The sequence below is a fragment of the Peromyscus californicus genome, unplaced genomic scaffold (assembly GCF_007827085.1).
Source record: "Peromyscus californicus insignis strain IS unplaced genomic scaffold, ASM782708v3 Scaffold_5__1_contigs__length_169319896, whole genome shotgun sequence".
Lineage (NCBI taxonomy): Eukaryota > Metazoa > Chordata > Mammalia > Rodentia > Cricetidae > Peromyscus > Peromyscus californicus.
Genome location: NW_026294573.1, coordinates 39396999 through 39411371, shown reverse-complemented (window position 1 = coordinate 39411371; position 14373 = coordinate 39396999). Strand labels below are relative to the sequence as shown.

General features: G+C 36.7%; 1 protein-coding gene across 1 annotated transcript in view; it reads left to right on the top strand.

Moving 5' to 3' along the window:
• Positions 1-14373, top strand: part of LOC128096967 (selection and upkeep of intraepithelial T-cells protein 2-like) — a 67725-nt gene that overhangs the window by 43826 nt on the left and 9526 nt on the right. The window contains exons 6-8 of the mRNA XM_052717184.1: positions 973-1003; positions 10843-10950; positions 12989-13123. Coding sequence (XP_052573144.1) covers positions 973-1003; positions 10843-10950; positions 12989-13123 — 274 coding nt within the window. The remainder of the gene's footprint in view (positions 1-972; positions 1004-10842; positions 10951-12988; positions 13124-14373) is intronic.

Here is a 14373-nt window from a genome sequence, read left to right as displayed (position 1 = left end):
GAAGCTAAGGAAACTTAAACGGATCAGGAAGCTCACACAATTTACAAATCCCATGATTCTCATCCTCATCTTTGCTTACAAAACAGTAAGCAGGTTGTGGAGAGAAGATCTTTCCAAGGTAAATGACTTACAAATTATGCACAGAGCTCCAGGGAAGCAATATTCATAACTCACCAAATGGTGTATCATACTAAGGAGAATCCTTTAGTTATACAGTTACCCTTGAGATACCTATGTTCCTTCAAGTAACCCCAGGATAATTATTGGTCCACCAAACTGGACTTGGTTGGAATACTTTCTTTGTCTGTTGTAGATGTCTTATCTGAGATTGTTTTGGATTCACATCTCCCATGACAAATCATACAGAAAGGTACCTCAGAAATTGAAAATTTGAACTTTGATATGCCCCAGAATTTTTAGCACTGAGTGTATACTCTCATAGACTCCAAGTCATCATAGCACTGAGATAATTGTACATCACAACTTATTGGAGTAATACTCACAATTGCCAAGTGTGAAAGCAGTTTCAAAGTCTGTGAACAAAGGTTTAGGTAAAAATATATGATACTGTGATTTTCATGTGTGTTCACATTTTATTCTGTTATACAATACAGAATTATAATTAGTAGCATATGGTGTGAATGCACCAGAAAATTGATATTATAACTGATATAGCCCAAAATACAGATATCACAAATTTCTTCATTTGGAGATTGTAGATTTGAATGGATACAAACACATTTTAAATATGTGTGATAATGGAACTTTAGTAGCTGTGCTGTGCCCCATACTGGGATGTGATTTCTGTGAGGTAGAATAGGCTACTCATTGCAACTCATTTGTTCACTAATGACTTCTTTAGAATCTTCATTCTGTCATTGGTGCCCTATTGAAATGAATATACCTTTTTTTGCCTACCCAGAAAGAGTTAAGGAGGACCCACTTTTTGACCTTTTCAATTCAATCTTGGAGACTGATCAATGTAATAGTGATCAATCTGAAGGTAAGGCATCTGTGTAGGTCAATCTCAATATCACTATCTTTTCCTATGTGACATGGAATGATGACTTTCTTTCCTGTAATGACATTTGAATTCTCACTGTGATGTATTATAAATCATGAAACAAAGACTCATATATTGAGAGTAGTGCATCCATTGGGAAGGATGTTCTTAGTGTGGACATTTTCATTTACATGATATGGCATCAGGTGGAATGCTTGATTGGTGAATGGGATCTGCTACATGTGAGTGTGGAGCTACAGCCTAAATGACTGGTAGACTGAATATCATAATCTCTGAAAGGAACTCATATTACAGAATATCTTTAAAAAAGCTCTGTCAGCAGTTACATGCCTTTGCTGTGGTTGAAAAGGCATGATACAGAGTGTCATCTGTCTGCCCACAAAGAAATTTCCCACAAGAGTGAGGGATGATTATATAAAGACATAAATACATTGCTATCCTCCACATTAGTCTCAGTTTTGGCAGCAAAAAGGAAACAAAGGGAGAATGAGAAGAAGTCAACTTGCCATTTTCCACAGCTGGAAGAAGGGGGACATGTTAGATTTTTGCAATGGAGCTCTCCCTTGGATGAAAATAATTTTGATTCTACTGAAAAGAAAATCAAACGTTATTAGGGGAAAAATATGATGTGGTAGTGATGAACTATCAAGAATGTATATAATCCTAGGTAATACTGACATCCATCAAGTTTAATTTTTTAATATCAGGAAACAAAAACCCACAATGTTATAATATTTAGGAAATAATCTGCATTGGAGTGACTTAAAATTAAGAAGATTTAAAACAATAAATGAGTTTCTCAGAATCTAGATTGTGATGATGTGGGACATAGAATCAGGTTGGACCAGTATGGGTATCCCAGGATAGGAGAAACAGTAATGTATCTATCCATCCTGAATAACCTGAGGCATTAACAGGTCATCAGTCTGGATGAACTGACTTAAAGGAGACACAAGTGTCTTATAATATTCACAGACCTCAGAGGCTAATTCTACTGCTGCTGGTTGTACCAAAACCAGATGATAAGAACCTAATGATAAAGACACTGTACACTTTGGCTACAGAACATAAAAATCAGGATAGGATAGAGATGGAAGCTCCCTTCCTGACTGCTGGCTTTCATAGTGCCAGTTGATGCTATTTGGACTCTTATTGTTTTCATAAACAGATGTGGAGGGCCCAACAAATTGCATTGTAAGCCCAAGTGTTTCTACCCATAAGGTCCTTCTACTATTACTCTCCTAAGTATCTGTGGAAACTCATAACTAGCCAAGAACCTGAGAATCAGTGATTTTTGTTATAACAATATGGCTTGAATTTCAGCCATATTAAAAAAATTAATTAGCAAAAACATTATTCTCTCCAAAATTCAGAAAATGCCATGATTGGATCAAAAGCATACAAGATCTGGAGGAAGGGGATAGTGTTTTATAGTTCTGAACTTTAACTAGAAACATTTCTACCTGGAGAGGAAAGGAAAACACCCAAAACTTAGGAACCAAAAGGGATTAAGAAGTCCACAAAACTTACAAATCTTATGATTATCATCCTCATTATTGCTTACAAAATCAGTAAGCAAATTGTGGAAAGAAGATCTTACCAGTGGATGTTCCTTATTAGTTGGGCAAAGAATTCCAGGGAAGCAATATTCATAATGCACCAAATGGTGTGTTGTACTAAGGAAGATCCTTTAGTTATACAATTACCCTTGAGATACCTATGTTCCTACAAGTAATCCCAGGAATCTCATTGGTCCACCAAACTGGACGTGGTTGGAATACTTTTTGTTCTGTTGTAGATGTCATAGGTGAGATTGTTTTGGATTCACATCTCCCATGACAAAGCATACAGAAAGGTACCTCAGAAACCTAACATTTGAACTGTGATACGCTCCAGTATAGCTAGAGTTTTCCTGCCTGGCCCACAGTCAGGACAAATCCTTGTCACCCACCAATCCCATAGCCGTTCATGCCCAACCAAGTAAACACAGAGACTTATATTGCTTACAAACTGTATGGCCATGGCAGGCTTCTTGCTAACTGTTCTTATAGCTTAAATTAATCCATTTCCATTAATCTATAAGGTGCCACGTGGCTCGTGGCTTACCGGCATCTTCACATGCTGCTTGTCCTGGTGGCAGCTGGCAGTGTCTCTGACTCAGCCTTCCACTTCCCAGCTTTATTTTCCTCCTTGTCCCACCTACGCTTCCACCTGCCTGACTACTGGCCAATCAGTGTTTTATTTATCAACCAATCAGAGCAACACATTTGCCATACAGAACATCCCACAGCACTCCAGAATTTCCAGCACTGCGTGTTTACTCCCATAAACTCCTAGTCATCATAGAACTGAGATAATTATACATCTCAACTTATTGGAGCACTACTCACAACAGCAAAGTATGAAAGCCCTTTCATTGTCTGTGAACAGAAGAGAATATAAAAACATGTGAGGCTGTGATATTTATGCATTTGGGGGTTTTATTTTGTTATCCAAAACAGAATTTCATTTATATGACATGGCCTTAATGTACCAGGAAATTGATATTATAACTGATATACCAAGAAATACAGATAACACAAATTTCTTCATTTCTGTGGACTGTAGAGTTAAATAGATACAAGAAATACTTTAAATATGTGTGACAGTGGAAAAATACTACTTTTGCTGTGCTCCATAGTAGGAAGTGATCTCTGTGAGGTAGAAAGGCTACATATTGAAAATCATTGGTTCACTAATCACTTATGTGGAATCTTCATTCTGTCATGAGTGCTCTTTTAAAGTGAATAAACTTTTGCTTTTTTCTACCCAGAAAAAGTTAGGGAGAAGTCGGTTCCAAGCAAGATCAGAATGCAGATTGAGAGTGATATATGTGCTGTTGATCAGTCTAAAGGTAAGACATCTGTGTAGGTCAATCTCAATATCAATATCTTTTCCTATGTGATATGGGATGATGACTTTCTTTCCTGTAGTGACAGTTGAATTCTCACTGTGATGTATTATAACTCATGAAACAAAGACTGAGATATCTGAGAGTAGAGTATCCATTGGGAAGGATGTTCTTAGTGTGGACATTTTCCTTTATATAGTATGACATCAGTTAGAATGCTTCTTTGATGAATGGAATTTGCTTCAAGTGCATATGGAGATACAGCCTAAATGCCTGGTGGACTGAATATTGCAATCTCTGAAAGTACCTCATATTATGAAGAACATAAGGAAATCTGTCAGCAGTTACATGCCTTTGCTGTGGCTGTTAAGGCATGAAATTAAGGCTCATCTGTCTGCCCAGAAAGAAGTTTCCCACAGGAGTGAGGGATGATTGTATGAGATATAAATAAAGATGATGCTCTCCTCCACACTAATCTCAGATTTGTCAGGAAAAGAGAAAGAAAGGGCAGATGAGAAGATGTCAACTTGCCATTTTCCACATTTGAAAGAGCGTGGGGAAAAGTAGATCTTTGCTATGGAGCTCTCCCTTAGAGGAAAAATAAGAGATACCACTGCAAAAAAAATCAAACAACAGGGAGGAAGAAAATTAGGAATACTGATAGAATATTAAGTATGTATATAAACATATGCAATAGTGATATCCATCAAGTTAGATTTTTAATATCAGGAAAGTAAAATCAATGAAATTATAATGTTTAGGGAATACTCTCCATTTCATATGCTTAAAATTGAGAAGATTTAAAACAATAAATGAGTTTCTCAGAACCTAGATTGTGCTGCTGTGGGACATAGGATCACATGGGACCAAGATGGGCATCCCTGAATAGGAGAAACAGTAAAGTATGTATCCACCCTGCATAAGCTAAAGCAATAAAATGACATCAGTCTGGATGAACTGAATTAAAGGAGAAAATAGTGTCTTAAAGTCCTCACAGACCACAGAGGCTAATTCTACTGCTGCTGGTTGTGCCAAACTAGATGATAAGAACCTACTGCTAAAGACACTGTACCCTTGACTTCAGAACGCAAAAATAAGGATAGGACAGAGACAGAATCTCCCAAACTTACTGCTGGCTTTCATAGTGCCAGGTGATGCTATGTGGACTACTATTGTTTTCATGAGCAGTTGTGGAGTGCCCAACAAATTGCATTCTAAACCCAAGTGTTTCTACCCATAGAGAACCTCTGCTCTTAGAATGTAGAGGAAAATTACTCTTTTGTAGTACCTGTGGCAACTCATAGCTAGCCAAAGACCTGGGAATCAGTGACTTTTGTTATGACACAGTGACTTAAATTTCAGCCATAATAAAAAAAAATAATTGGCACCAACACAATTCCCTCCAAAATTCACAAAGTGTCATGACTGAATCAAAAGCATATAAGATCTGGAGGAAGGGGTAGAGTGTTGTGTAGCTCTTTCCTTTAACTAGCAATGTTACTTCCTGGAAAATTCAGGAAGACTCACAACACTTAGGAAGCTAAGGAAACTTAAACGGATCAGGAAGCTCACACAATTTACAAATCTCATGATTCTCATCCTCATTATTGCTTACAAAAACAATAAGTACTTTGTGGGGAGAAGATCTTTCCAAGGTAAATGACTTACAAATTATGCACAGAGCTCCAGGGAAGCAATATTCATAACTCACCAAATGGTGTATCATACTAAGGAGAATCCTTTAGTTATACAGTTACCCTTGAGATACCTATGTTCCTTCAAGTAACCCCAGGATAATTATTGGTCCACCAAACTGGACTTGGTTGGAATACTTTCTTTGTCTGTTGTAGATGTCTTATCTGAGATTGTTTTGGATTCACATCTCCCATGACAAATCATACAGAAAGGTACCTCAGAAATTGAAAATTTGAACTTTGATATGCCCCAGAATTTTTAGCACTGAGTGTATACTCTCATAGACTCCAAGTCATCATAGCACTGAGATAATTGTACATCACAACTTATTGGAGTAATACTCACTATTGCCAAGTGTGAAAGCAGTTTCAAAGTCTGTGAACAAAGGTTTAGGTAAAAATATATGATACTGTGATTTTCATGTGTGTTCACATTTTATTCTGTTATACAATACAGAATTATAATTAGTAGCATATGGTGTGAATGCACCAGAAAATTGATATTATAACTGATATAGCCCAAAATACAGATATCACAAATTTCTTCATTTGGAGATTGTAGATTTGAATGGATACAAACACATTTTAAATATGTATGATATTGGAACTTTAGTAGCTGTGCTGTGCCCCATACTGGGATGTGATTTCTGTGAGGTAGAATAGGCTACTCATTGCAACTCATTTGTTCACTAATGACTTCTTTAGAATCTTCATTCTGTCATGGGTGCTCTATTGAAGTGAATAAACTTTTTTTGTCTATCCAGAAAAAGTTGAGGATCCAGTTATTGAAATTATCAATTCAATCTTGGAGACTGATCAAAGTAATAATGATCAATCTGAAGGTAAGCCATCTGTGTAGGTCGATCTCAATATCAATATCTTTTCCCATGTGATATGGGATGATGATTTTCTTTCCTGTAGTGACATTTAAATTCTCACTGTGATGTATTATAAATTATGAAACAAAGACTGAGATATCTGAGAGTAGAGCATTTATTGGGAAGGAAGTTCTTAGTATGGATATTTTCCTTTATGTGATATGGCATCAGGTGGAATGCTTCATTCATGAATTAGATCTGCTACATGTGAGTGTGGAGCTACAGCCTAAATGACTGGTGGACTGAATATCGTAATCTCTGAAAGGAACTCTTATTATGGAAGATCTTAAAAAAAGCTCTGTCAGGAGTTACATGCCTTTGCTTTGGCTTATAAGGCATGAAATGTAGGCTCATCTGTCTGTCCAGAAAGAAATTTCCCACATGAGTTAAGGATGGTTATATAAAAGACAAAAATATATTGCTATTCTCCACACTAGTCTCAGTTTTGTGAGGAAAATAGAAACAAGGAAGGATGAGAACCCATCAACATGCCATTTACTAGAGCTGGATTTGGGGGGGACAAAATAAATCTTTGCTATGGATCTCTTCCTTGAAAACAAAATAACTTAGATTCTACTGTAAAAAAAAAAAAATCTGGGCCGGGCGGTGGTGGCGCACGCCTTTAATCCCAGCACTCGGGAGGCAGAGCCAGGCGGATCTCTGTGAGTTCGAGGCCAGCCTGGGCTACCAAGTGAGTTCCAGGAAAGGCGCAAAGCTACACAGAGAAACCCTGTCTCGAAAAAACCAAAAAAAAAAAAAAAAATCTAATGATATGGAGTAAGAACATGATGTGATAGTAATAGAATATCAAGTATGTGTATGTGATTCTGATATCTATCAGGTTTGATTTTTTAATATTATGAAAGCAAAAGCAATGCAATTATAATATTTAGGGAATACTCTGCATCTGAGATGCTTAAAATTGAGAAGATTTAAAAACAATAATGAGTTTCTTAGAACCTAGATCGTGATGCCATGGGACAAGAATCAGATGGGACCAATTTGGTCATCCCTGAATAGGAAAAACTGTAAGGTAAACATCCATTCTGTATAACCTGAGGCAATACAAAGATATCAGTCTGGATGAACAGACTTAAAGGAGACACAAGTGTCTTATTGTCCTCACAGACCACAAAAGCTATTTCTACTGCTGTTGGTTTTGCCAAAACTAGATGATAGGAACTTACTGCTAAAGACACTGTACACTTTGGCTACAGAACATAAAAATCAGGATTTGACAGAGATGGAATTTCCCTAGCTGATTGCTGGCTTTCATAGTGCCAGTTGATGTTATGTTGACTACTACTGTTTTCATGAGTAGTTATGGAGTGCCCACCAAATTGCATTCTAAACCCAAGTGTTTCTACCCATAGAGTACCTCTGCTATTACAATATAGAGGAAAATTATTCTTTTGCAGTATCTGTGGAAACTTGTAACTAACCAAGAACCTGGGAATCAGTGACTTTTGTTATGACACAGTGACTTAAATTTCAGCCATAATAAAAAAAAAATAATTGGCATCAACACAATTCCCTCCAAAATTCACAAAATGTCATGACTGAATCAAAAGCATGTAAGATCTGGAGGAAGGGTTAGAGTATTGTGTAGCTCTTTCCTTTAACTAGAAACATTACTTCCTGGAAAGTGAAGGAAGACTCACAACACTTAGTAAGCTATGGAAACTTAAAGGGATCAGGATTCTCACACAACTTACAAATCTCATGGTTCTCATCCTCATTATTGCTTACAAAATCAGTAAGCACATTGTAGAGAGAAGATCTTTCCAGTGTAAGTCACTTATTAGTTGAGCACAGAGTTCCAGAGACCCAATATTCATAACTCAGCAAATGATGCATAATACTAAGGAGGATCCTGTAGGTAGAGTTTTCCTGCCTGGCCCACAGTTAGGACAAATCTCTGTCACCCGCCAGTCCCACAGCCGCTTAGACCCAACCAAGTAAACACAGAGACTTATATTGCTTGCAAACTGTATGGCTGTGGCAGGCTTCTTGCTAACTGTTCTTATATCTTAAATTAATCCGTTTCTATAATTCTACACCTTACCACATGGCTCGTGGCTTACCAGCATTTTCACATGCTGCTTGTCATTGCGGCAGCTGGCAGTTTCTCTCCCCCTCCTTCCTGTTCTCTCAATTCTCCTCTCTATTAGTCCTGCCTATACTTCCTGCCTGGCCACTGGCCAATCAGTGTTTTATTTATTGACCAATCAGAGTAATTTGACATACAGACCATCCCACAGCAGGATCCTTTAGTTATACAGTTACCCTTGAGATACTTATGTTCCTTCAAGTAACCACAGGAAACTCATTGGTCCACCAAACTGGACTTGGTTGGAACACTTTCTTTGTTCTGTTGTAGATGTCATAGCTGAGATTATTTTGGATTCACATCTCCCATGACAAAGCATACAGAAAGGTACCTCAGAAACCTAAAATTTGAACTTTGATATGCTCCAGAATTTCCAGTGCTGAGAGTATACTCTCATAGACTCCAAGTCACCATAGAACTGAGATAATTATACATCTCAAATTATTGGAGCACTACTCACAATAGCCAAGTATGAAAGCAGTTTCATTGTCTGTGATTGGAGGAGTATATAAAAATATACGTGTTTTAGTCTGTTCCACAAAACAGAACTGTCAGTTGTAGGACATGGAGTGATTGCACCAGGAAATTCATATTATATCTGCTATAGCCCAGAAATATAGATATCACAGATTCCCTCATTTGGGGTTTGTAGAGTTAAATAGATACAAGAAACATTTCAAGTATGTGTAATGTGACTGTAAATGCAAGATTGTGTGGGCAGAGGGAAGTAATCCTAAAGTGAAAGGGAGACAAAAGATTTTGTGAGTGTGTAATAGGCCAATGATTATGATATATCTGGAAGAAAATATTAAAGAATTTCATCACTATATGTGATAATTATATATGTGACAATAAAAAATAAAATTCTCAAACGTGTAAATTTTTTGCCATAGTTCTAAATCTCAGGAGCACAATCAGTTCCTTTAGATCTCCTCCAAGAGATGCAATATGTTCATCCCCTACGGATTTGGGTTAGACTGTTTCTGTATTTCTCTGAAGTATCTCTTTTAGGTTCCTAGCTGCTCTTCTTTACACTGCTATCTGAAAGAAACAGCTGTCTATTCTATCCTCTCTTGTGTGGGGCATAGGGAATGCTTACTCATTTGAAAGCACAAATTTACAACTTTCTTTACACTAGATGATACCCTGTAGAGAAAAGCTTTTTCAAAAGTTTTCTTCTTATTGATATTATCCAAGATTTTTTACATCTTTATTTTCAAATGAGAGGTGGAGAGAAAGACACACAGGAAATGACAGAAATCTTTTGAAACCTTAAAGTCCTCGCCCAGTAACACACCTCCTCCAACAATATACACCTTGTAATCCTTCCCAAAAATTTCCAACTGATGACTATATATATAAGACTATGTTTGCCATTCCCATTCAAAACATCACAGCGAAACACTGTGATGTTTTGAATGTTTTGAATGTTGTTTTTGAATGTTTTGAATGATGTTTTAACAGAAGAATGGAAACTACCTAAGCCAGTAAATTCTTACACTATGGAAATTAGGGTTTTTTTAGGCCATTTAGAAGTCTTCAGATTTATCCTTCTATCAGCTTCTTTCAAACTTAGAAAAAAATGATAATAATAAATACCTACCTCTATTTCTTGCTCTTAATAATGCCTACTCATGACAAGTGAGATCGAGTAAAGGTTAGCTACTTTCCTCTGGTACTGTTTAATCTCAATCTCAAATCTGTCCTACCTTAAAAACAGTTATCCTTTTTACTTCCATCTTCTTATATTCTAATCTTAATTCTTTCTTCTTCTATGAATATAAAGAGGAAGCATTAAAAAATAGCCCTTACCCTTATACCTTGGTATTTCCCCTCTCTATTGATTTACAAATTACCCTGAAAATAGTCTCTTCAGAAAGGGAAGGGAGAAATTATGTAATTATATTATAATCTCAAAAATTAAAAGAAATTTTAAAACACAACTTTAAAATAATAAATACATACACACGCAATAGCTCTTGCTTACTTTATGGTGGGGCAGCAGAGGGGAGGTAGGGGAGGGATGGGATGAGGGTAGAAACTGAGATTGGGATGTAATAAATGAAAACTGAAAACAATGATTAATAAAAAATTTTTAAAAGAAATAATTTTAAAATACAAATTTAAAATATCACACACTACACACATATAGAATAGCTCTGGCTTTCTTGGTGAATTTTTTCCAGTGTTGCATGCCTCCATATAAATATCAAGTAATTATAACATAATTTAATTTTTTTCTTTAGGTATCTGCTCTAGGAGATTTTCTCATTGGTTAAAGGCTTCAATGGTACTCATGATTTCAGTGTTTGCAATTATAGGAGTCATGCTCATTTTGCATCTAAAACAAAGAGGTATGTAAGCAATAAGCTGGTGCCATCCTATAAAAGTCTTCTTCCAACTGCCCAGGAAAACATTTAGCAAAAGAGGAGTAATTGTTGCTTGAACAATAGGGTCAATAAATAGGCCATGAGAACACATGATATAATGTCTAGATTTCAATATCAAGTACCTTTGCCATAATAAAAATAATATCTTTCTGCTTTATGAGAGTCTCTGTTATAAACATGAAAACTCGTTATAGACTAGAGAACAGATTTATAAACACATTGACAAATAAACCAAACCTAGAATATTTCATTTCTTCTTTCACAAGACAGCTGGGACAAAGCGTCACTTTATTTTTCATGTTTTGACTTCTGTTTAGAGCAGGCCTAAAGAATAAAAGTATGGATTGTGCATCTGTTCACTATTGATCACGACACTTCTGTAAACACAGGCATACAGATACCTCTTCTAGAGAATATTTTCCATTCTTCTGCTCATACGTCCAAAAATGGAGTTTCTGGATCACATGGTAATTCTATTTTTTCTTGAGAAGATAACATACCCATCATTTCACATTCCCACCAATAGTGCACAAGAATGTTCATTTATTCATGCACTTGCCAGTACTTGTCATTTTATTGTCTTCTTACTCCACCACCCTACGAGATTGGAAAGTTTGTGGGGAACTTTACTCCAGAGGAAATCCATCTATTCAGCTTACTAATGGTTCCAATGCTGACTAAAGCAGTAGCTGATGCCTGCCCAGAGGGTATTGTGGAGATTCTGAGCATGATAATACAACATGTGACACCTCGACACATTGCTCATTTATAACTGAAAAAGATTCCAAATGGCATTAGTGGGTCATTCACTCTGCCCTCCTTCCTCCTCCCATTTTTTCCAAGGCAGCCCTAAAACTAGAATTTCTCTTTTCCAGATTGGATCTGGAACCTAGATACTTTCTTCCCAAACTTGGAAACCCTGATCTAGCTTCTACACCTTTGTTTTTAAGAGCTGGCCTGGCAGAGATGCTCTTTCCTGCCTTTGGCAGTAGAAACTAACAACTAAATCTGGGAAAATATCCAACTTACATAAGGGAGGAGAAAAGAGAACTCCTAGAGAGTCCTAAAGAACTCATGGACTGTTGAGTCTGTCCTTCTGTCTAATCATATTTCCATAGAGCTACCCATGCTTCATCAAACAGAAGCATAAAAATGGATATTCATCCTAAGTCAGGGGACTTCATTCTAAAGTATGCTCTTTCATATATAACTTTAATGAAATACAACTGTTATTTTCTCCTATGAATCTGTCTCTTTCAATTTCATTTCAGAGTTAGCCACAAACCTGAAGAGGGATAAGGAAACTATTCCCCACTTGAAGTTTCTCAGAAGGATGTATTGAATGAATCTCTGTGTCCTACACTGGAGGGTGCATCTGTGGGTGGATGGGGAGCAACCAAACTTCCCTCTTCACAATGATCTAGACTGTTAATGAGTAGGAGGTGGGTCTTGAACAGATACCCATGGTGAGAGAGGAAGTAGTACAGATGGGTATCAGGGAAGATGTGTAGCAGCTGGAATGTTAAAACACAGAGGAAGATGAGGATAGAGAAATCATGCTTCCCAGAGAATATGATGGCTGACAATTTAAGACCTCTTCCATTTCACAGATCCTGATCATCTAAGAATGTTCTATTTCACTATACTCTGTGTGGTCCAGAACTCTTGAGGAGCCTCAGCACTAAAAACAAAAAACAAAAAAACAACAACAACAATAAAAAAACAGATAAAAACATGACCTATCCATGTGCTCTTCAGACAGACTCATAAGAGCAAGAGCCATGCTCCATGAGGAGAATGGGTACATGTCTCTTTATAACCTCTTCTAGCTTTGCAAAACCATGCTTATCTCCAAAATCAAGTAGGCCAAATTTCTTCTGGATTGTTCTTATACATGTAGGGGGCATGGAGCAACAGGAACCTGAAAAGAAAAGCTACCTTTCACGTGTAATATAGCCTTGCTCTCGACTGCAAATGTCCTGACTCTTTCCTCTTTTCCTAGTCCCTGTTTCAGATTCACATTTTGAATTGGACACTTTGTGGTTGGAAGATATTAGTGTGATCCTGTGTGTGCTGATAGTGTTCAACATCAAGCTCATTTCATTAATTTACTTCAGATTGGAAGGTGAATATGATGGTAATAGTGGCAACTCAGATGACCTGATTCATATGACTATAGTTCAGATGTCTAGAAGGTGTCCTTTCTGCTCCTTTTGTCTTAGTAACTATAAGAAAAAACAAATAAAGAACTGTGTGTTGTATAAAGGCTGGTGGATTATAGCCTCCTTTTTAGGACTACTGAGGCTTTTACTGGTATCAGTGTTGGTACCTCACACATTAATGTCTGTTGCTGGTTCTTACTACACAATTATGAAAACTCACTGTTGTGAAGGCAGTTATTTCATCAAAACATTCTGGAAAGCCTCTGTACACTGGACTCTTTGCAAGAACCATATGCTTTTTAAAAAACGATCTCTGATAGTTTAATCTTCAATTTTAAAGAGTACAAACATTTATTTAAATTTTAATAGTTTTTTTCTTTTAAAACCATGTAAAAGTCCCCTAAGCAACATTTATAAACTTGTGTTCCTGAAGGTTACATCTTTGAAACATCCTCTAACTCATGTCTAAAGCTTAAAGGCCTGTCTTTGTTGTGCAAACATATTTTCCTTATGGACATGGATGAGAGTGTAGAACTGATAACCCAAGAAGAAAAACTTCCATAATAGAGTCTTGTGATTTATCAATAACATACAGTCCTAAATTGTTCCAGTAGAATTGTACACGCATGAGGCTGGAGAGATGGCTAAGCAGTTAAGAGAACTTGCTCTTTTTAAAAGTATTTGTTTTGTGAATTTAATATATGAGTAATATAATTATGTCATTTCCTATAGAAGTAACATAGCTACTTGTGCTCACAGATAAGCACTAGGGAAACCAGGAGTGTTAAACACACAGGGTTGTCTCCTCAAAGGAAGGTATGCATTACCCGTTTTCTGCCTAAAAGTTTGGGAGCTGAGGTGACTAATAGCCTGGTGACCTCTGTGATATCTCTATGGACAGGCCAGACAAGCTCCCCAGATTCTTATCTTAAGCATGTTTATCTCAGTTGATCTATAGTGCTGCCTTCCCCAAGACCCTTACCATGAGCTTTGTTTGCCTTGAACTTGCTTCCTTAGTTAATGTATAGAAGCTATCTTTATGAAAGACATCACTTGTACTTTATGAGAGTTTTGATATAATCATATCCTAAACTTTGTTGTGAACATGGGATTAAGTTAATTCTCACCAAGAAACTTTTTTCCAAATTGTGCTGTGCTAAAATATGTCAAAAAATAAAATACTTGTTGTCATATTCTCAAAATGTGAAGCAACACCAACTACTGA